The following is a 24,540-nucleotide window of genomic DNA, read 5'->3' on the forward strand; positions in this document are numbered from 1 at the left end:
AGTGTCGGTTATCGAGTATGTCATGCGCTTCCGGGACAAAATGCAGGCCTTGACGCAACTGGTACACGACAATATGGCTCAAGCCCAGGCCGATCAGAAGCGTTGGTACGACCAGAACGCTTGTGAGAGGACCTACCAAGTGGGTCAAAAGGTGTGGGTACTGGTCCCCGTACCACAGGACAAGCTTCAGGCAGCCTGGGAAGGCCCATACCTCGTGTACCAGCAGCTCAACCCTGTGACGTACCTGGTCACCCTGGACCCTGCCCGTGGAAGGCGGAAGCCCTTCCATGTGAACATGATGAAGGCACATCATGAGCGGGAGGCATGTGCGCTCCCCGTGTGCAACCTGCCCGAGGAGGGAGAAGCGGAAACCCTCTTGGATATGCTAGCCCAGGTTAGGGCAGGCGGATCCATTGAGGATGTGGAGGTTGGCCACCAGCTCTTGGAGGACCAACGGTCCCAGCTGTGGGCCACCCTACACCCCTTCCGGGGGTTGTTTACCAACCAGCCCGGAAGGACTGACTTGGCTGTCCATCACGTGGACACTGGGGATCATCCCCCGATCCGGCGTTCAGCATATCGGGTCTCCCTGGAGGTGCAGCAACACATGCGCCAGGAGATTGACGAGATGCTGAAGCTGGGGGTGATCCAGGCATCCAACAGCGCTTGGGCCTCGCCTGTAGTCCTCGTCCCTAAGAAGGACCGAACCACTCGGTTCTGCGTGGACTACAGGGGGCTCAATGCGGTCACGGTCGCCGATGCGTACCCAATGCCACGCATCGATGACCTGCTCGATCAGTTGGCCGGGGCTCAGTACCTGACCATCATGGATCTGAGCCGGGGATATTGGCAGATCCCCCTGACTCGCAAGGCCAGGGAACGCTCTACCTTTATTACCCCATTTGGACTATACGAGTCCACGGTGATGCCATTCGGGATGAGGAATGCCCCTGCCACTTTCCAGCGGATGGTCAACACCCTGCTCAAGGGACTTGAAGGGTACGCGGCCGCGTACCTGGATGACATTGCCGTCTTCAGTCCCACCTGGGAGGACCACCTAGAGCATCTAGCACAGGTGCTCAGGCGGATCCACCGGGCAGGTTTGACCATCAAACCGGGAAAGTGTCAGCTGGCCATGAGCGAGGTCCAGTACCTCGGTCACCGGGTAGGTGGGAGAACACTGAAGCCCGAGCCTGAGAAAGTGGAAGCCATCGCATCCTGGCCCACCCCCAGGACCAAGAAGCAGGTAATGTCCTTCTTGGGGACCGCTGGGTACTATAGGAGGTTTGTTCCATGCTATAGTAGCCTGGCAAAGCCCTTGACGGACCTCACCAAGAAGAAGCTGCCCTCTGCAGTCGATTGGACAATGGACTGCGAGACAGCCTTCCGGGCCCTAAAGGACGCCCTGTCCAGCCCGCCCGTGCTACAGGCAGCCGACTTCACGCGGCCGTTTGTAGTACAGACCGACGCCAGTGACTTCGGCCTCGGTGCGGTGCTCAGCCAGGTGGACTCTGCGAGCCAAGAGCACCCAGTCTTGTACCTGAGCAGGAAGCTGTTACCAAGGGAAGTTGCCTATTCCACGATGGAGAAGGAGTGCCTGGCCATAGTGTGGGCCCTGCAGCGTCTGCAACCCTATCTATACGGGCGCCACTTCATCGTGGAGACGGACCACAATCCCCTCAGCTGGTTGCACACCGTCTCTGGGACGAATGGGCGATTGTTGCGATGGAGCCTTGCGCTCCAGCAATACAACTTCACCATTCGCCACAAAAGGGGCCGTGACCACGGTAACGCAGACGGGCTGTCCCGACAAGGAGAGGTCGCGGACGGGCGCACGGGGGAACACCGGAGTGTGCTGCCCCCTAGCGCCCTCAAAAGGGGGGAGGTGTGAGGCAAATCCCGGGATATGAAGATGAATTATGACTCCAGTCATAATCGCCCTCATCACTCCCTGGCAGTGCCCCCTCCCTTCTTGTTCTCAGTGTTCCACTTACACCTCCATGGCCATGTCCTGTGATATGGAAATGAGGTGGTGTGGGAACAATGGACACAGGATGACTCCCTGCCGTCACCCTGTAACAAGAGTTGTATCTCATTAGCAAGGCTATGGAACTAGCTAGACAGAACGACTCCAGTAAAAAATGGTTCATATCTCGCAAGCCATATTTCCGATAAATACGGCAACCATAAAAATGGTGTCTCCGCATGCGGACGATGCCGGCACACCCTTTTTATGGGAGCAGGACATTGGGAAATGCCCCAGGCGTGATATCAGCCAATGGGGAACTGGCAGACAGGTCATGAGTCCCCTCGTTCTGTAGCTAAATTCATAACTGTCACAATGAGAGCATTGGCGTCCGCCTACGACGCTCCCAGGCAAAGTTATGGCCATATTCCATGTTGTGGATTTTGTCCCTAACTCCAGCCAGGGGTGGAGCAGTGCTCCCTCTGAGGTCACGAAGGTAGGAGGGGACCTGGATCTGCCCAGGTTGATAACCCTACTTCGGCCATTTTCCAGTGTTCTTTCGCTGGGGGTCACGTGTAGGAAACATCTGTGGGAGTTCCTGGAAACCTGGTCTACAGCGCCCCCCTGTGGCCAGACGCAACAAGGTAACTGCTGGAACTGTGTATGCCTGTTTGTAACCCATGCTTTGATTGTAACTGTACTCTGACATATGTATATTCTGTAGATTCCCTATTGTATATATTGTAGTTTCTAGTGTGCTTTAGGCTGATTAAATTATATAATTAATCTTGGGCTGTTCTGTTATCTCGATCTTGAATCCCACGTCTGTGTGTTCGGCTAATAGTTACCGTAAATCGGTTGGTGGCAGCGAATTGTGCCAAGGATTATTGTGGGGAGGCCAGTGAGATTCGGGGAGATTTTATATATTCCGCCCGCGGAGGTCGGGGGAATATATACCTTACTCTCACCGGGGACCCTTCAATAATCGGCATAAGTAGTATAGCGGCCTCCTTGCTTATGGTCGGGCAATTCCATAATTGGCCTGACTATAAGAGGGGCGCTAGAGAGCGCGTCACGTGCTCGGTCTGTCCGGGAGGTATAAAGGAGGGGTGACCCCCACTTGTTACCCCCCGATTGTGACGTACTGGTAGCCAGCGCGGGGGATTTCTGAGTGACCCCCCCGGTGGTTTGTGACAGGAGTGTTATACTACAGAGGATACAGGGCGCGGGGAGTGTTATACTACAGAGGATACAGGGTGCGGGGAGTGTTATACTACAGAGGATACAGGGTGCAGGGAGTGTTATACTACAGAGGATACAGGGTGCGGGGAGTGTTATACTACAGAGGATACAGGATGCAGGGAGTGTTATACTACAGAGGATACAGGGTGCAGGGAGTGTTATACTACAGAGGATACAGGGTGCGGGGAGTGTTATACTACAGAGGATACAGGGTGCGGGGACTGTTATACTACAGAGGATACAGGGTGCGGGGAGTGTTATACTACAGAGGATACAGGGTGCGGGGAGTGTTATACTACAGAGGATACAGGGTGCGGGGAGTGTTATACTACAGGGGATACAGGGTGCGGGGAGTGTTATACTACAGAGGATACAGGGTGCGGGGAGTGTTATACTACAGAGGATACAGGGTGCGGGGAGTGTTATACTACAGAGGATACAGGGTGCGGGGAGTGTTATACTACAGAGGATACAGGGTGCGGGGAGTGTTATACTACAGGGGATACAGGGTGCGGGGAGCGTTATACTACAGGGGATACAGGGTGCGGGGAGTGTTATACTACAGAGGATACAGGGTGCGGGGAGTGTTATACTACAGAGGATACAGGGCGCGGGGAGTGTTATACTACAGAGGATACAGGGTGCGGGGAGTGTTATACTACAGAGGATACAGGGTGCGGGGAGTGTTATACTACAGAGGATACAGGGTGCGGGGAGTGTTATACTACAGAGGATACAGGGTGCGGGGAGCGTTATACTACAGAGGATACAGGGTGCGGGGACTGTTATACTACAGAGGATACAGGGTGCGGGGAGCGTTATACTACAGAGGATACAGGATGCAGGGAGTGTTATACTACAGAGGATACAGGGTGCAGGGAGTGTTATACTACAGAGGATACAGGGTGCGGGGACTGTTATACTACAGAGGATACAGGGTGCGGGGAGTGTTATACTACAGAGGATACAGGGTGCGGGGAGTGTTATACTACAGAGGATACAGGGTGCGGGGAGTGTTATACCACAGGGGATACAGGGTGCGGGGAGCGTTATACTACAGGGGATACAGGGTGCGGGGAGTGTTATACTACAGAGGATACAGGGTGCGGGGAGTGTTATACTACAGAGGATACAGGGTGCGGGGACTGTTATACTACAGAGGATACAGGGTGCGGGGAGCGTTATACTACAGAGGATACAGGGTGCGGGGAGCGTTATACTACAGAGGATACAGGGTGCGGGGAGTGTTATACTACAGAGGATACAGGGTGCGGGGAGCATTATACTACAGAGGATACAGGGTGCGGGGAGTGTTATACTACAGAGGATACAGGGTGCGGGGAGTGTTATACTACAGATGATACAGGGTGCGGGGAGTGTTATACTACAGAGGATACAGGGTGCGGGGAGTGTTATACTACAGAGGATACAGGGTGCGGGGAGTGTTATACTACAGAGGATACAGGGTGCGGGGAGTGTTATACTACAGATGATACAGGGTGCGGGGAGTGTTATACTACAGAGGATACAGGGTGCGGGGAGCATTATACTACAGAGGATACAGGGTGCGGGGAGTGTTATACTACAGAGGATACAGGGTGCGGGGAGTGTTATACTACAGAGGATACAGGGTGTGGGGAGTGTTATACTACAGAGGATACAGGGTGCGGGGAGTGTTATACTACAGGGGATACAGGGTGTGGGGAGTGTTATACTACAGAGGATACAGGGTGCGGGGAGTGTTATACTACAGGGGATACAGGGTGCGGGGAGTGTTATACTACAGGGGATACAGGGTGTGGGGAGTGTTATACTACAGAGGATACAGGGTGCGGTGAGTGTTATACTACAGAGGATACAGGGTGCGGGGAGTGTTATACTACAGAGGATACAGGGTGCGGGGATCATTATACTACAGAGGATACAGGGTGCGGGGAGTGTTATACTACAGAGGATACAGGGTGCAGGGAGCATTATACTACAGAGGATACAGGGTGCGGGGAGTGTTATACTACAGAGGATACAGGGTGCGGGGAGCGTTATACTACAGAGGATACAGGGTGCGGGGAGTGTTATACTATAGAGTATACAGGGTGTGGGGAGTGTTATACTACAGAGGATACAGGGTGCGGGGAGTGTTATACTACAGAGGATACAGGGTGCGGGGAGTGTTATACTACAGAGGATACAGGGTGCGGGGAGTGTTATATTACAGAGGATACAGGGTGCGGGGAGTGTTATACTACAGAGGATACAGGGTGCGGGGAGTGTTATACTACAGAGGATACAGGGTGCAGGGAGTGTTATACTACAGAGGATACAGGGTGCGGGGAGTGTTATACTACAGAGGATACAGGGTGCGGGGAGTGTTATACTACAGAGGATACAGGGTGCGGGGAGTGTTATATTACAGAGGATACAGGGTGCGGGGAGTGTTATATTACAGAGGATACAGGGTGCGGGGAGTGTTATGCTACAGGGGATACAGGGTGCGGGGAGTGTTATACTACAGATGATACAGGGTGCGGGGAGTGTTATACTACAGAGGATACAGGGTGCGGGGAGTGTTATGCTACAGAGGATACAGGGTGCGGGGAGTGTTATGCTACAGAGGATACAGGGTGCGGGGAGTGTTATACTACAGAGGATACAGGGTGCGGGGAGTGTTATATTACAGAGGATACAGGGTGCGGGGAGTGTTATATTACAGAGGATACAGGGTGCGGGGAGTGTTATACTACAGAGGATACAGGGTGCGGGGAGTGTTATATTACAGAGGCTACAGGGTGCGGGGAGTGTTATACTACAGAGGATACAGGGTGCGGGGAGTGTTATGCTACAGAGGATACAGGGTGCGGGGAGTGTTATATTACAGAGGATACAGGGTGCGGGGAGTGTTATACTACAGGGGATACAGGGTGCGGGGAGTGTTATATTACAGAGGATACAGGGTGCGGGGAGTGTTATACTACAGAGGATACAGGGTGCGGGGAGTGTTATACTACAGAGGATACAGGGTGCGGGGAGTGTTATACTATAGAGGATACAGGGTGTGGGGAGTGTTATACTACAGAGGATACAGGGTGCGGGGAGTGTTATACTACAGAGGATACAGGGTGCGGGGAGTGTTATACTACAGAGGATACAGGGTGCGGGGAGTGTTATACTACAGAGGATACAGGGTGCGGGGAGTGTTATACTACAGAGGATACAGGGTGCGGGGAGTGTTATACTACAGAGGATACAGGGTGCGGGGAGTGTTATACTACAGAGGATACAGGGTGCGGGGAGTGTTATACTACAGAGGATACAGGGTGTGGGGAGTGTTATACTACAGAGGATACAGGGTGCGGGGAGTGTTATACTACAGAGGATACAGGGTACGGGGAGTGTTATACTACAGGGGATACAGGGTACGGGGAGTGTTATACTACAGGGGATACAGGGTACGGGGAGTGTTATACTATAGAGGATACAGGGTGCGGGGAGCGTTATACTACAGAGGATACAGGGTGCGGGGAGCGTTATACTACAGAGGATACAGGGTGCGGGGAGTGTTATACTACAGAGGATACAGGGTGCGGGGAGTGTTATACTACAGAGGATACAGGGTGCGGGGAGTGTTATACTACAGAGGATACAGGGTACGGGGAGTGTTATACTACAGGGGATACAGGGTGCGGGGAGCGTTATACTACAGAGGATACAGGGTGTGGGGAGTGTTATACTACAGAGGATACAGGGTGCGGGGAGCATTATACTACAGAGGATACAGGGTGCGGGGAGCATTATACTACAGAGGATACAGGGTGCGGGGAGCGTTATACTACAGAGGATACAGGGTGCGGGGAGTGTTATACTACAGAGGATACAGGGTGCGGGGAGCATTATACTACAGAGGATACAGGGTGCGGGGAGCGTTATACTACAGAGGATACAGGGTGCGGGGAGTGTTATACTACAGAGGATACAGGGTGCGGGGAGTGTTATACTACAGAGGATACAGGGTGCGGGGAGTGTTATACTACAGAGGATACAGGGTGCGGGGAGTGTTATACTACAGAGGATACAGGGTACGGGGAGTGTTATACTACAGGGGATACAGGGTACGGGGAGTGTTATACTACAGGGGATACAGGGTACGGGGAGTGTTATACTATAGAGGATACAGGGTGCGGGGAGCGTTATACTACAGAGGATACAGGGTGCGGGGAGCGTTATACTACAGAGGATACAGGGTGCGGGGAGTGTTATACTACAGAGGATACAGGGTGCGGGGAGTGTTATACTACAGAGGATACAGGGTGCGGGGAGTGTTATACTACAGAGGATACAGGGTACGGGGAGTGTTATACTACAGGGGATACAGGGTGCGGGGAGCGTTATACTACAGAGGATACAGGGTGTGGGGAGTGTTATACTACAGAGGATACAGGGTGCGGGGAGCATTATACTACAGAGGATACAGGGTGCGGGGAGCATTATACTACAGAGGATACAGGGTGCGGGGAGCGTTATACTACAGAGGATACAGGGTGCGGGGAGTGTTATACTACAGAGGATACAGGGTGCGGGGAGCATTATACTACAGAGGATACAGGGTGCGGGGAGCGTTATACTACAGAGGATACAGGGTGCGGGGAGTGTTATACTACAGAGGATACAGGGTGCGGGGAGTGTTATACTACAGAGGATACAGGGTGCGGGGAGTGTTATACTACAGAGGATACAGGGTGTGGGGAGCGTTATACTACAGAGGATACAGGGTGTGGGGAGTGTTATACTACAGAGGATACAGGGTGCGGGGAGTGTTATACTACAGAGGATACAGTGTACGGGGAGTGTTATACTACAGGGGATACAGGGTACGGGGAGTGTTATACTACAGGGGATACAGGGTACGGGGAGTGTTATACTATAGAGGATACAGGGTGCGGGGAGCGTTATACTACAGAGGATACAGGGTGCGGGGAGCGTTATACTACAGAGGATACAGGGTGCGGGGAGTGTTATACTACAGAGGATACAGGGTGCGGGGAGTGTTATACTACAGAGGATACAGGGTGCGGGGAGTGTTATACTACAGAGGATACAGGGTACGGGGAGTGTTATACTGCAGAGGATACAGGGTGCGGGGAGCATTATACTACAGAGGATACAGGGTGCGGGGAGCATTATACTACAGAGGATACAGGGTGCGGGGAGCGTTATACTACAGAGGATACAGGGTGCGGGGAGCATTATACTACAGAGGATACAGGGTGCGGGGAGCGTTATACTACAGAGGATACAGCGTGCGGGGAGTGTTATACTACAGAGGATACAGGGTGCGGGGAGCATTATACTACAGAGGATACAGGGTGCGGGGAGCATTATACTACAGAGGATACAGGGTGCGGGGAGCGTTATACTACAGAGGATACAGGGTGCGGGGAGTGTTATACTACAGAGGATACAGGGTGCGGGGAGTGTTATACTACAGAGGATACAGGGTGCGGGGAGTGTTATACTACAGAGGATACAGGGTACGGGGAGTGTTATACTGCAGAGGATACAGGGTGCGGGGAGCGTTATACTACAGAGGATACAGGGTGTGGGGAGTGTTATACTACAGAGGATACAGGGTGCGGGGAGCATTATACTACAGAAGATACAGGGTGCGGGGAGCATTATACTACAGAGGATACAGGGTGCGGGGAGCGTTATACTACAGAGGATACAGGGTGCGGGGAGTGTTATACTACAGAGGATACAGGGTGCGGGGAGCATTATACTACAGAGGATACAGGGTGCGGGGAGCGTTATACTACAGAGGATACAGGGTGCGGGGAGTGTTATACTACAGAGGATACAGGGTGCGGGGAGTGTTATACTACAGAGGATACAGGGTGTGGGGAGTGTTATACTACATAGGATACAGGGTGCGGGGAGTGTTATACTACAGAGGATACAGGGTGCGGGGAGCGTTATACTACAGAGGATACAGGGTGTGGGGAGTGTTATACTACAGAGGATACAGGGTGCGGGGAGTGTTATACTACAGAGGATACAGGGTGCGGGGAGTGTTATACTACAGAGGATACAGGGTGCGGGGAGCGTTATACTACAGAGGATACAGGGTGCGGGGAGCGTTATACTACAGAGGATACAGGGTGTGGGGAGTGTTATACTACAGAGGATACAGGGTGCGGGGAGTGTTATACTACAGAGGATACAGGGTGCGGGGAGTGTTATACTACAGGGGATACAGGGTGCGGGGAGTGTTATACTACAGAGGATACAGGGTGCGGGGAGTGTTATATTACAGAGGATACAGGGTGCGGGGAGTGTTATACTACAGAGGATACAGGGTGCGGGGAGTGTTATACTACAGAGGATACAGGGTGCGGGGAGTGTTATACTACAGAGGATACAGGGTGCGGGGAGTGTTATACTACAGAGGATACAGGGTGCGGGGAGTGTTATATTACAGAGGATACAGGGTGCGGGGAGTGTTATACTACAGAGGGTACAGGGTGCGGGGAGTGTTATACTACAGAGGATACAGGGTGCGGGGAGCGTTATACTACAGAGGATACAGGGTGCGGGGAGTGTTATATTACAGAGGATACAGGGTGCGGGGAGTGTTATACTACAGAGGGTACAGGGTGCGGGGAGTGTTATACTACAGAGGATACAGGGTGCGGGGAGTGTTATATTACAGAGGATACAGGGTGCGGGGAGTGTTATATTACAGAGGATACAGGGTGCGGGGAGTGTTATACTACAGAGGATACAGGGTGCGGGGAGCGTTATACTACAGAGGATACAGGGTGCGGGGAGTGTTATATTACAGAGGATACAGGGTGCGGGGAGTGTTATACTACAGAGGGTACAGGGTGCGGGGAGCATTATACTACAGAGGAAACAGGGTGCGGGGAGTGTTATACTACAGAGGGTACAGGGTGCGGGGAGTGTTATACTACAGAGGATACAGGGTGCGGGGAGTGTTATACTACAGAGGATACAGGGTGCGGGGAGTGTTATACTACAGAGGATACAGGGTTCGGGGAGTGTTATACTACAGAAGATACAGGGTGCGGGGAGCATTATACTACAGAGGATACAGGGTGCGGGGAGCGTTATACTACAGAGGATACAGGGTGTGGGGAGTGTTATACTACAGAGGATACAGGGTGCGGGGAGTGTTATACTACAGAGGATACAGGGTGCGGGGAGTGTTATACTACAGAGGATACAGGGTGCGGGGAGTGTTATACTACAGAGGATACAGGGTGCGGGGAGTGTTATACTACAGAGGATACAGGGTGCGGGGAGTGTTATACTACAGGGGATACAGGGTGCGGGGAGTGTTATACTACAGAGGATACAGGGTGCGGAGAGTGTTATATTACAGAGGATACAGGGTGCGGGGAGCATTATACTACAGAGGATGCAGGGTGCGGGGAGTGTTATACTACAGAGGATACAGGGTGCGGGGAGCGTTATACTACAGAGGATACAGGGTGTGGGGAGTGTTATACTACAGAGGATACAGGGTGCGGGGAGTGTTATACTACAGAGGATACAGGGTGCGGGGAGTGTTATACTACAGAGGATACAGGGTGCGGGGAGTGTTATACTACAGAGGATACAGGGTGCGGGGAGTGTTATACTACAGGGGATACAGGGTGCGGGGAGTGTTATACTACAGAGGATACAGGGTGCGGAGAGTGTTATATTACAGAGGATACAGGGTGCGGGGAGTGTTATACTACAGAGGATACAGGGTGCGGGGAGTGTTATACTACAGAGGATACAGGGTGCGGGGAGTGTTATACTACAGGGGATACAGGGTGCGGGGAGTGTTATACTACAGAGGATACAGGGTGCGGAGAGTGTTATATTACAGAGGATACAGGGTGCGGGGAGCATTATACTACAGAGGATGCAGGGTGCGGGGAGTGTTATACTACAGAGGATACAGGGTGCGGGGAGCGTTATACTACAGAGGATACAGGGTGTGGGGAGTGTTATACTACAGAGGATACAGGGTGTGGGGAGTGTTATACTACAGAGGATACAGGGTGCGGGGAGTGTTATACTACAGAGGATACAGGGTGCGGGGAGTGTTATACTACAGAGGATACAGGGTGCGGGGAGTGTTATACTACAGAGGATACAGGGTGCGGGGAGTGTTATACTACAGGGGATACAGGGTGCGGGGAGTGTTATACTACAGAGGATACAGGGTGCGGAGAGTGTTATATTACAGAGGATACAGGGTGCGGGGAGCATTATACTACAGAGGATGCAGGGTGCGGGGAGTGTTATACTACAGAGGATACAGGGTGCGGGGAGCGTTATACTACAGAGGATACAGGGTGTGGGGAGTGTTATACTACAGAGGATACAGGGTGCGGGGAGTGTTATACTACAGAGGATACAGGGTGCGGGGAGTGTTATACTACAGAGGATACAGGGTGCGGGGAGTGTTATACTACAGAGGATACAGGGTGCGGGGAGTGTTATACTACAGGGGATACAGGGTGCGGGGAGTGTTATACTACAGAGGATACAGGGTGCGGGGAGTGTTATACTACAGAGGATACAGGGTGCGGAGAGTGTTATATTACAGAGGATACAGGGTGCGGGGAGTGTTATACTACAGAGGATACACATCAGGGACAAAAAGAAAGATTGGTATCCGTTCACCTGTAGCCAATGGAGGGGTCACCGTATCCAGGACCCGTGCAAGGGAAAGGGTATACTGGCAATCCAGATTATAGACAGAGGGTAATCCAGCAACAAAGTCCAAGGAATATTAAAATCCAAAAATCTTATTAAATCAAATTAAAATCCATATAAAAAAAGGTCCAAACAGGGAATAAACAACTGTCAGAGAGAGTAGAGACTGACTAAGAGCCATTGGGTTGGAAATGCATCCTCTCTGACAGTTGTTTATACCCTGTTTGGACCTTTTTTTATATGGATTTTAATTTGATTTAATAAGATTTTTGGATTTTAATTTCCCTTGGACTTTGTTGCTGGATTATCCTCTGTCTACAGAGGATACACAGTATGGGCAGTGTTACAATACAGGGGATGCACAGTGCGGGGGTCATTATGCTGCGTGATATATGGAGAGCAGGGCGTGTTCACTCTTTTTGCTGAGTTTTTGGAGCAGAAACTGAGTTTTCACATTTTCATCTCCAAAGACACAAAACAGTTAATAATAAGCAGACGATTTTCCTGTTTCTTCTTCTTGGAATTCTATTTCATACTTACAAGTAAAATATACGGAAAAGCCGGAGGTGAAACCGAGGAATAAAACACCGAGAGATGCCAAAAAAATGTCCTGGCAAAATCCTCATATTCCTGGAGACGAAAGGACCTGAGGAGTCTGTGCCCCGGGAGGTGGCGTGCGCCCCTCACATGCAGCCTCTGAGCTAATTCTGGGAATTCACCGAGCAGGCTTGTGCGCCCCTTATTTCCTCCACACTATATATATATATACACATGTCCCTATGTGAACTCAATGCTACATTTGGACAAGTGAATGTGTCATCGACTTTTAATCATCTGAATAAAGATTTGCATTTTCAAGACTTCCATGGATTTGTGATCGTGCTGAAGAATTTTTTCCTTTTTCCAATATATACAGTATATATTGTGTGTGTGTGTATATACTGTATATATATATGTTGTACTTGTGTGTGGATATATATGTGTGTATGAGTGTGTGTATTTACAATATGTGTATATGTATGTTTGTGTGTATATATACAGTGCCTACAAGTAGTATTCAACCCCCTGCAGATTTAGCAGGTTTACACATTCAGAATTAACTTGGCATTGTGACATTTGGACTGTAGATCAGCCTGGAAGTGTGAAATGCAGCAAAAAAGAATGTTATTTCTTTTTTTTTAAAAATTCATTCAGAGGGTCATTTATTATTCAACCCCTCAAACCACCAGAATTCTGTTTGGTTCCCCTAAAGTATTAAGAAGTATTTCAGGCACAAAGAACAATGAGCTTCACATGTTTGGATTAATTATCTCTTTTTCCAGCCTTTTCTGACTAATTAAGACCCTCCCCAAACTTGTGAACAGCACTCATACATGGTCAACATGGGAAAGACAAAGGAGCATTCCAAGGCCATCAGAGACAAGATCGTGGAGGGTCACAAGGCTGGCAAGGGGTACAAAACCCTTTCCAAGGAGTTGGGCCTACCTGTCTCCACTGTTGGGAGCATCATCCGGAAGTGAAAGGCTTATGGAACTACTGTTAGCCTTCCACGGCCTGGGCAGCCTTTGAAAGTTTCCACCCGTGCCGAGGCCAGGCTTGTCCGAAGAGTCAAGGCTAACCCAAGGACAACAAGGAAGGAGCTCTGGGAAGATCTCATGGCAGTGGGGACATTGGTTTCAGTCAATACCATAAGTAACGTATTCCACCGCAATGGTCTCCGTTCCAGACGAGCCCGTAAGGTACCTTTACTTTCAAAGCGTCATGTCAAGGCTCGTCTACAGTTTGCTCATGATCACTTGGAGGACTCTGAGACAGACTGGTTCAAGGTTCTCTGGTCTGATGAGACCAAGATCGAGATCTTTGGTGCCAACCACACATGTGACGTTTGGAGACTGGATGGCACTGCATACGACCCCAAGAATACCATCTCTACAGTCAAGCATGGTGGTGGCAGCATCATGCTGTGGGGCTGTTTCTCAGCCAAGGGGCCTGGCTATCTGGTCCGCATCCATGGGAAGATGGATAGCACGGCCTACCTGGAGATTTTGGCCAAGAACCTCCGCTCCTCCATCAAGGATCTTAAGATGGGTCGTCATTTCATCTTCCAACAAGACAACGACCCAAAGCACACAGCCAAGAAAACCAAGGCCTGGTTCAAGAGGGAAAAAATCAAGGTGTTGCAGTGGCCTAGTCAGTCTCCTGACCTTAACCCAATTGAAAACTTGTGGAAGGAGCTCAAGATTAAAGTCCACATGAGACACCCAAAGAACCTAGATAACTTGGAGAAGATCTGCATGGAGGAGTGGGCCAAGATAACTCCAGAGACCTGTGCCGGCCTGATCAGGTCTTATAAAAGACGATTATTAGCTGTAATTGCAAACAAGGGTTATTCCACAAAATATTAAACCTAGGGGTTGAATAATAATTGACCCACACTTTTATGTTGAAAATGTATTAAAATTTAACTGAGCAACATAACTTGTTGGTTTGTAAGATTTATGCATCTGTTAATAAATCCTGCTCTTGTTTGAAGTTTGCAGGCTCTAATGTATTTGCATCTTATCAAACCTGCTAAATCTGCAGGGGGTTGAATACTACTTGTAGGCACTGTATATATATCACTAGTGATGAGCGAATGTATTTGTCACTATTCGCAGAATAATGCGGCACTTGGGTTATTCGTTATATAGCGAGTAATGGTGTATTCGCCTCGCTATATTCGGATGTCCCACCCAGCCAATTTGGTGCCTGATTTGCAGCCAATAAACATGCTGGGCTTCTTAACCAATCACAGTAATGCTGCAGCCATCTTGGTTGTGGCATTACTGTGATTGGCTGGCCGCCCAGCGTCATAGGGTCTATAAAAGACCTTCCACTGCCATTTTGCACACATTGCATCCGGAGACAGCGTCGTAGCAGCGTAGGGATAGTGAGACGCTGCTAGGGAGAATGTAGGCCTCTTAACACAAAAAGCCTTTTTCAGGGCTGCCTGCAGTGTAGGACAGTGTAGCCTTGAGAGGGACAGATTTCAGAGTAGGGACAGAGTTTAAGGCTATGTGCCCACGCTGCGGAAAATGCGCGGATTTTGCAGCGGATTTTCCAGAAATCTGCAGCACTGCTACTCCCCAGCCATTTCTATGGCATTTGGGAAATGCTGTGCCCACGCTGCGGATTTGTCCGCAGCGGAAATCGTGCGGATTTTCGTGCGGAAAAATCTGCAGCATGTCAATTATTTTTGCGGATTTCTCCGCAGGGTCCCATATACTTACCTGCCTTGATAGAGACCCGAGTCACTTCTCCGTCCGGTGTACAGCAGCGCGGTGGATCCAGCCAGGTACAGGAAGGAAGAGGTGGGCGGGGCCTGCACGAGCTCCGGTCATGTGACAGCCGGAGCTAGTTCAGGCCCGCCCACCTCCATCACAGTGAACCAGACGCTGCCTGACAGTGACCCGGCCGCCGGAAAGCGAGGTGCTGCATGACGGAGGTAAGTATGAACACCCCGATCACTCAGCACTTGTTCTGCATTGATGATGCAGTGCCGAAGCCATGGTATTGTATCCTCAATGCAGAATGCCTGCACCATATCCGCAGGACATTCCGCAGCATGGAAACAGACAAAAGTTGTGCTGTTGTTTCCTGGGAGCTCCTGCGATATGTCCTGCGGATATATCCGCAGGACACTGTCCCTGTGGGCACATAGCCTTAAGCAGTGTGTGTCACTACCTCCATCATACCGTCCAGAAACCAGAATACAATCGCTCTTCTAAGAGCTGATAGCACTGAACAAAGTCACAGCAGGGAGGGAGAGATTGTGGATGAGGTAGCGAATCGTTTCCACAATAGTTAGGGGTTTACAGCCTGACTTGTGCTGACCGTCCACATCAGCCACATTAATATGTTGCTAGTGGCTTTTACAAATAGTTACAAAGCAGGACTCTACCATTTTGTGCTGCCTCATACAAAGTATTCACTTGTACTTTCGCCACAATATTTTTGGGGTCCAAGTTTGCTTGGTTTGGGCTACTAACATCTGCAAATATGTCAGCAAAACCCAAAATGACAAAAAAAAGACAGTTGTTAAGGGACAGGGACGTTGACGTGGGTGTGGTGTTGTCAGTGGTGGGCGACAAGGCAGAGAGTCTGTGTCAGGTCAGAAGAAGCTTGAAGCATCCACTATGTTCCTTGCCAAATTTCCCTTGTCTGGAATGTAAACGTGTGGAAGCCAGAAGAGCGAGAGCAGATTCTGTCTCGGATGGCAGACAAGGCCTCTTTGCATTTGTCAAGCAGCAACCAATCTTCCACACCACACAGTCTACTGTGGATACACAAAAGGCTGGCATATCCAATCCTCAACCTGATCCTCCTTCTTCCCCCCCTTCATCAGTCACAGGAGACTTATGACCCCAAGCTTGGCCACTCTGAGGATCTGTTTTGTATGTATCCTTTGGTTGGTTCTGGCCTCTCGCTGTGCAGCATGGAAGAGGGACGTGAGGAGGTGGTGTGCGTCGATGCGCAAGTATTTGAGGACCTATGGCCAAAAGAAAGCTACTTTGAGGTACATGATTTACTGTCCCCAGAGGTGGAGGCTGAGGATGATGAGACACAGTTGCCATCAGGTCAGCCTTCAATCTCAAGTGGGAAGGAAGATGAGATGGAAGACAAGGTGGTCGATGATGAGTTCACTAATCCGACCTGGACCGTTACATGCATAGCCAGCACATGATCACAGAGGAAGATGGATATGTAGCACCAACACAAGTACCAAAGGGTAGTGGTTTGCCCAGAGTGAGAAATGGGTCAACTGTTCCGAAGGTCTCGCCCATTGTGGCCCAAGTCAGGGCAAGGGGACATTCAGCCCCTGTCTGGATGTTTTTTTTTAAGTCCTTCAGACAAAAACATTATAATCTGTAGAATCTGCCATACCAAGTTGAGCAGAGGCCAGGGCAAAGGCAACCTGAGCATCACCAGTATGTGGAACCACATGGCAGCCAAGCACTCCAGTAGGTGGGCCGAACACCAGGGTACCAAATTTGTGTCTGTGGGTCAAACCACTGCCATATCGCCTGTGCTACGTCCTTCACAATCTAATTGTCCAGGAAGAAGGCGCTCATACATCCTGCCCACAAGGTGCAATTGCACAGACACCACAAACATCAACCACATCCACTTCCTTGTCCCAGCAAAGTGTCCAGTTGTCCATGCCTGAGATCTTGGAAAGGAAGTGTAAATACCCAGCCACGCACCCACAGTCACAAAACCTAAGCTCGCACATTGCCAAATTGCTAGCCATGGAGATGTTGCCGTTTAGGCTTGTGGAAACACAGTGTTTCTGTGATCTCTTGGCTGTGGCTGCCCCACGATACAGTGTTCCCAGCCGCCACTATTTTGCCCGTTTTGCCGTCCCCGCGTTACACAAGCTAGTGTTAAATAATCTCAACCATGCTCTGACCAACGCCGTAACCGGGAAGGTCCACCTAACAACAAACACGTAGACAAGTTGTTGTGCACAGGGACAATACATATCTGTCATGGCACAATGGGTGAACCTGGTGGAGGCTGGGACAAACTGGCAAACTGTAATGTCACACATCCTACCCACGCCTAGAACAGCGGGCCCGACTTCTACCAGCGTTTCCACCTCATCATATGCCACTTCCTGTCTCCCCTCCTCCTCCTCAGCCTCATCCTCTGCTGAATTACTCTCTACGTCACTACTAAGCGGGGAGCTGTGCAGCAGCGCATCGGCAAAACGGCAACACGCTCTGCTGAAGCTGATCTGTTTAGGTCACAGACCACACACTGCACTAAGCTGTGGCAAGGTATAAAAGAACAGACCGATCAGTTACTCTTCCCGCTGCACCTCCAACCCGGCCTGGTCGTTTGTGACAATGGGTGTAACCTGGTGGCAGCTTTATTGGTTGACAAACTGGCACACGAGCCATGCATGGCTCACGTGCTGAACCTAGCTGTTCAGAAATTTATGAAAACATACCCTGACTTGCCGTACCTACTTGAGAATGTGTGCCATATTAATGGCCATTTCTGCCATTCCTCTACCACTTTTCCTGGTTTTACAGCAAAGCGCCTGAATTTGCCAAGTCACCGACTCATATGCAACCTGCTCACGTGGTGGAGGTCAACATTCTATATGTTGGCAAGGATTAGTGAGCTGCAGAGGGCTGTTGAGTGGGTGGGATTCAGGTTCGCTGACATTTGTGAGGTTCTTGAGAACTTTGAGTACTGCACCAAGCTTGTGAGCGGTGATCAGGCTACTATCAGCTTAACCATCCCACTGCTGTATCTGATGAAACAATTACTGCATAATTTCAAAGAGGAAGCTTTGAGTGCCCAGCATGTGGCTATGGAGCCAGATGTCCCCATGGGTGATACTACCCAGCCAATATTCTGAGGCAACATTGGGTGATGATGAGGAGGAAGAAGACTTGTTTTTCTGTGCTACCCAGGGGATTCCCAATGCTACACAGAGGACTCTCAACCCCAGCTTCATGTCTGTCCAGTATGGATGGGCTGGAGAGGTGGAGGAGGAGGAGGCGAGTCAGCGTCAGGAGAGGATGGGTATTGGTCCTCCTAGTGGGGATACAGAACCTTTCCCTGTTTGCAGCTCGGCCCACATGACACTGTTCATGTGTAAGTGTATGTGGCAAGACCCTCACGTGATACACATTTATCCAACAATCTTTACTGGTTGGCCACCTTTCTGGAACCACGGTACAAGGAGAAATTTCCTTCTCTCCTTTTGGAGTCACCAAAGGGTTGCACAAGGGACTCCTTCAAGTGGGTCTTTGTAGATCAGTTACTGAAAACATCATCCTCAGACAACGCTGGTGGCAGAGTTACCGGCTCTTTTCAACACCAAGCATTAATGGGGAGAGACACCAACACCAGGTCCAAAAGAGGTAGGGGGAAAATGTGCACAAACTGGTCCATTTTCAATAAACTAGGACATTAGCAAGGGTTAACAGTGCCTGTAACAATGCCAAGGATGGAGAAGTTGCACAACATGGTCAAGGGGTACTTAAGTGACCATACCTGCATCCTTTCTGATGCTTCAGTTCCCTTTTTATTATTGGGTGTCCAAGCTGAACACTTGGCCCGACCTCTCCTTATACGCCTTGGAGGTGCTGGCCTGCCCGGCTGCTAGTGTGATGTCAGAGAGTGTTGTCAGTTCTGCTGGGGCAATTATCACTGATAGGCGCTCCGGCCTCTCCACAGACAATGCAGACAGACTTAAGGGGGCTTTACACGCTATGACATCGCTAATGCGAACTCGTTGGGGTCACGGAATTGGTGACGCAGATCCGGCCGCATTAGCGATGCCGTTGCATGTGACACCTATGAGCGATTTTGCATCGTCGCAAAAACGTGCAAAATCGCTCATCAGTGACATGGGGGTCCATTCTCTAATATCGTTACTGCAGCAGCACACATCGCTCCGTGTGACGCCGCAGGAACGAGAAAGCTCCCCTTACCTGCCTCCTGGCCACAATGCGGAAGGAAGGAGGTGGGCGGGATGTTACGTTCCGCTCATCTCCGCCCCTCCGCTTCTATTGGGCGGCGGTTCAGTGACGCAGCTGTGACGTCGCTGTGACGCTGAACGAACCGCTCCCTTAGAAAGGAGGCGGTTCGCCGGTCACAGCGACGTCGCCGGGCAGGTAAGTAGTGTGACAGGTCCGGGCGATGTTGTGCGCCACGGGCAGCGATTTGCCCGTGTCGCACAACAGATGGGGGCGGGTACCCACACTAGCGATATCGGGACCGATATCACAGCGTGTAAAGCGGCCTTTACTCTGATTACATTCAACAAGGACTGGATTTCTCCTCAGTTTCTAATCCCTCCAGATGTAAGGAAGGCAACTAAATTCCCCAAAATGTTCATCTTGGCCGCTGCTGTTAACGTCCATCCTTTACCGTAGAAAGCCGTTTCTTTCCTGCGTCAACCATGACTCAGGCCATACGGCTAAGTTTAGTAAACACTATGTACATTGTGCAGTGGACAAACCCGGACAGTTCTCCTGCTCCAGCGTTACTACTATTTGTCATTGGAGGCCCTTGTGATGGTGACTCCCTGCGTGAACCGGACTCAGGCAATTGGGCTAATTTTTTTAAACAATGCACATCCATGTGACAACCGCATCCATTCCATTCTGTATACGGTCCATTTTACATCCGTGTGCTTTCCGTTTTGTTTTTTTTCAGACCACAAAAAAATTGAAAGGAGGGTACATTCAAAAGCTGGAAGAATAGATAGCTAGATAGATAGAATGTCCCACTACGCTGCATTTTGTAATCTGGCGCCCTTTAGTGCCTTTCATCTAGCACTAAAGGGCGTTTAATTTTGTTTTTAGCCACAAATTAATTATTTTCCCCCAAAAAAACGACATGGGGCCCCTCCCATTTTTGTACACAGCTGAGATTATGCAGACAGTGGAAGCCTGCAGACCACGGCTGGCAGCTCCACCTTGGCTATTAATCCAAAACAGAGGGCACCCCACTCTGTTATTTTAAATTAAATAAATAATTTAAAACAAAAAACATGGGCTCCCCCCAAATTGGATCACCAGCTAAGGTACAGCGGACAGCTGTGGTCTGGTATTCTCAGACTAGGGAGGTCCATGGTTATTGGAAACTCCCCAGCCTAAAAATAGCAGGAAGCAGCTGCTCCAGAAGTGGCGCATCTATTAGATGCGCCAATCCTAGCGCTTCAACCCAGCTCATCCCCTTGCCCTGGTGCGATGGCAAACAGGGTAATATATGGGGTTGATACTAGCGGTGTAATGTCACCTGACATCAATCCCTGATGTTAGTAATGTCACTGCATCTATCAGATACCCGACATCACAACAAAGTCAGTAATAAAAAAAAATAAACAACAAAAATATTTTTATTTGAAAAAACATTCAAAACATTCCCTCTTTCACCAATTTATTGAAAAGAAAAAATAAATCCTGGTCTGGCGTAATCCAAAAGGGGGGGTCCCACGATGATCCATACCATACTCACTGTCCCAGTCAATGAGGAACAGAACGTTCCATATTGGCTGGGAGAGCAGTGCAGTGACCTGAGCTGATATCATTAGGTCAGGGCAAGGTCACTGCAGGGCAAAACGAGCACCGATGTCATGAGGTTAGTCACATCATTACCTGCAGTGATGAACTCTGCTGAACTCGTGACATCAGCACTCGTCACTGTGGTCCATGGCCGCTGCGTTCTCATATGAACTGTCCTGTGAGCCCGTGACTCGCCGCTAGTCACAGTCTAGGGACATCCGCGAAACTTGATGTGAGAACGCGGCGTCATGGAAGTCAGTGATGAGCGCTGATGTCAAGCGCTGACGTCACGAGTTCAGCTGCGTTCATCACAGCCGGTAATGATCTGAGCTAACCTCCTGATATCGGCGCTCGTCATCCCCGCAGCTGCTTGCACACGGCTGTGTTTGTCACTGCTGGGCTGGCTAGGGCAGTGCGACATACACTGCAGAGGTACCGATAGACTGAAGCCACATGGAACTTCTTCTGTGTGGCTTCAGGGGATTCCAGAAACAACATGTGAGTCAGAAATGCATGCAGGCATCTTCTCTAGGCTCTCCCCATTCAGTTTCATCACTTTCCCATCCATTGCAGCCTTTTCCTCAGGCCCCCAGACCTCTTTGTTGGGTCCAGCAGAAAATTACTCGCATTTCCCATTGACTTGTATTGTACTCGCTATTCGGAACGAATACACGAATATTACAAAGTACTCATTACGAGTATAGCGAATAGAAATATTACGGTACTCGCTCCTCTCTAAATATCACCCATACATCGCTCTTTTATAGTACGTATACATTTATGACTTTATAGAACCCGGCTCTCCCGTAAGAAGCTCTGAAAGCTCAGACATTAAAATTTCCCTCAAGTGTACATTGTTTTTTCCTGATCCTTTTCACTACCTTCTAAGGATTAATCCGGTTTTAAGTGGCCAAAGCATTAAAAGAAGCCATATGCATATTGCCTTGCATATGGAAGATGTTTTTAGCACTCGTATATGTCACTTTCAGTAAATCATGTCTTTTTTCTCACTTTCAGGGCCGACTTCCTTCAGTAAAAGTCAAGAAACTCAGATGTTTTGTTCGAAGAAGAAGCTTCTGCCGTCATGTCCGAATATTCTCACCCCTGAGAAAATTCCTACATTTTTTATACCTCCTAAATTATCCTCTCTCCCGGATGGAGGCGGTAATGTCGGAAAGTGGCTACAGAAGAAAACTTTAGATACTGTATCTAGATCTTCGCCAAGAGCCTTGCGTAGATCGGCAAGCCGACATGTTATCCAGGTGGAAGATCTGGAGCAGGAGGTGGAGACTTCAGGAGAAGAAAACCATCGGACCATGGCCACCAGTATTCTGGGAAGTCCGTACCTGTCCGAGAGTCCGCACACAAGGAGGAGAGAGTCTCTTTTCCATCAGATGTGTCACACACATGGTCCTTGTGACCTAAAGCCATTGTCCCCACTAGACCCAGACCATATTTTGAACTGGAAACCATCTACCCATGATCCACGTCACCAGAGGTTTCCTTGTGGAGTCTTGGATAGCGACACAACATCCTCCGCAGAGTCTTCTCCCTTTAGTTCTCCCCTGTTAAATCGAAATCCAGTTATTCCTGATCTTGGCAATCGTTGTAATTATTACCGTACTGTGACTGTTAATACCCTAACTCGGGCCAACTCCTTGTCCACTGAGGAAACCAGCTCAACAGACACCAGTCCGAACCTTCCCACCAAGGAAAACCACTCCAGCCAAAGAGTCTCCATGATGCACCTCGTTCCTCCGCCAATTTTTCACCTGGACTTCATCTGCTGTCAGGAGCGTTTGACCAAGGAGACTGAGGTGGTGCTCAGTAAAGGTGGCCTCCTCCGCTTATCTTTTGAGTATGTAAAAGAGTTGGGACGTCTGAGGGTGAAACTAGTCAATGTCGAGAACCTGTATTCATCATATCAAGACCCTCGTAGCATCAGCTGTTGTGTGGTGATGTACCTAATGCCTGGAAAACTACAGAAGCAAAGAAGCACCGTGATCCGTCGGAGCAAAAACCCCATTTTCAACGAGGACTTTTACTTTGAAGGTGTGGAAAAAGGAGTAGACAATCTCAGGCTGAAGATGAAAGTCATAAACAGAGGAACGGGCATGAAGCTCGATCATGTACTGGGAAGCGGTGAACTCCGACTGTCTGCCGTTATACCCTTGTAGAGTCATTGTAGTGTTGGGTTTCTATGGTAAAAGCGTAAACAAGAGAATGGACCCTGACTTAGTTATCTAAGGTGCCTTGCCATCAGGTTGTCAGCTAGATGACCGCTTCCATTCCTGGTTCCCCTAACAGTGGCGTGAGCCTTAAGCCCTCCATTCACATTAGGCAAATCAGTATTGACAGGTTGGACCGACAGTCTAATGTGTACGGGGGTACCGGTCAACAGATGGTCAAGAGAGATCTCAATCGGACATGTCCTATTTCAGACTGGTAGCATTGTTCTCCCTATTATAATGCGTCAGTCGGTGGCTTTCTCATAGGCCAGAATCACACTTGCTAGTGCCTCGCGTGTAACTCGCGCGAGTCTCTCATGGTAGAACCCGGCTTGGCCGCACACTCCCCTGACAGGAGCGGGTCGGTTGCATGTATCTCTATGCAGCTTAGACGCTCCTGTATGCATAGTGTGCGGCCATGCCGGGTTCTACCATGAGAGACTCACGCGAGTTACACGCGAGGCACTAGCAAGTGTGATTCCAGCCATAGACAGGAGAACTCGGCCGAGAGGATTGGGTGAGATGACTGGTGGCCAAATGATCAATCAAGGTATGGTTCAGTCGATAGCCATCTAATATGGTCGGCTTTATTTGCCCCCAGAATAGAAGTATCAGGGAACAGAATTCCAAACTCTAGATCCTCATCTCTCAAACAGTCGGTAGCCCCCAATCACATTAGGTGGTCGGCAATTCCAGATGGATTTGGCCTTCTGTTATCTGATGGGTGAGATTCACTTCCTAAAAAGCTCAAGCATATAGCAATGGTGAGGCGGTAAAATCAAAAAAGGAGGTAACCCTGTAGCTGATAACTAAGGAAACTCCTCTAGGACTGTTTAATTTCAAGGGAACCCTTCACATAATTATTGCTGCCCCCAAACCATGGGCCATACAAATTCAAACCAGGCTGTCATGTATATCTCTGGTGTTTCCAGGCAAAGACTATAGAGAAAGACGAGACTAGCCTGGCTTCTCCGTGGACCACTACACTTCATTTGTGGGTCTCCCCGATGCAAACACGAGACCTATCAAACACTTAGAGGGGTGGCACTTCCGGCTCTTCCAGAGGCGGCCATTCCTGGCTGTGATCACGCACCCAGCCTCTGATCCATACGGCCTGTGCTCTGGACAGCATGAAATAAGGGACAGGTTTCCTTTAAAACACACAAAATCCAACCCCGGAGCGGAGATAATGGTTCACGTGATTATTATACGTATGTATTATTTGCCATATAAGATAGTCAAGGGGAGAGGTATTTTTTTTTTCATTTTTAATTAATCTGTTATTTCATTGGAATTTGTATTTCGTAGA

General features: G+C 49.8%; 1 protein-coding gene across 1 annotated transcript in view; it reads left to right on the forward strand.

The window, feature by feature from the left end:
* Nucleotides 1-23,532, forward strand: part of LOC142257460 (C2 calcium-dependent domain-containing protein 4D-like) — a 44,223-nt gene extending 20,691 nt beyond the window's left edge. Inside the window, exon 2 of the mRNA XM_075329582.1 lies at nucleotides 22,021-23,532. Coding sequence (XP_075185697.1) covers nucleotides 22,056-23,180 — 1,125 coding nt within the window. The 5' untranslated portion in view covers nucleotides 22,021-22,055 and the 3' untranslated portion in view covers nucleotides 23,181-23,532. The remainder of the gene's footprint in view (nucleotides 1-22,020) is intronic.
* The last annotated feature ends 1,008 nt before the right edge of the window (nucleotides 23,533-24,540 follow it).

This window comes from Anomaloglossus baeobatrachus, chromosome 12 (assembly GCF_048569485.1).
Source record: "Anomaloglossus baeobatrachus isolate aAnoBae1 chromosome 12, aAnoBae1.hap1, whole genome shotgun sequence".
Taxonomy (NCBI): domain Eukaryota; kingdom Metazoa; phylum Chordata; class Amphibia; order Anura; family Aromobatidae; genus Anomaloglossus; species Anomaloglossus baeobatrachus.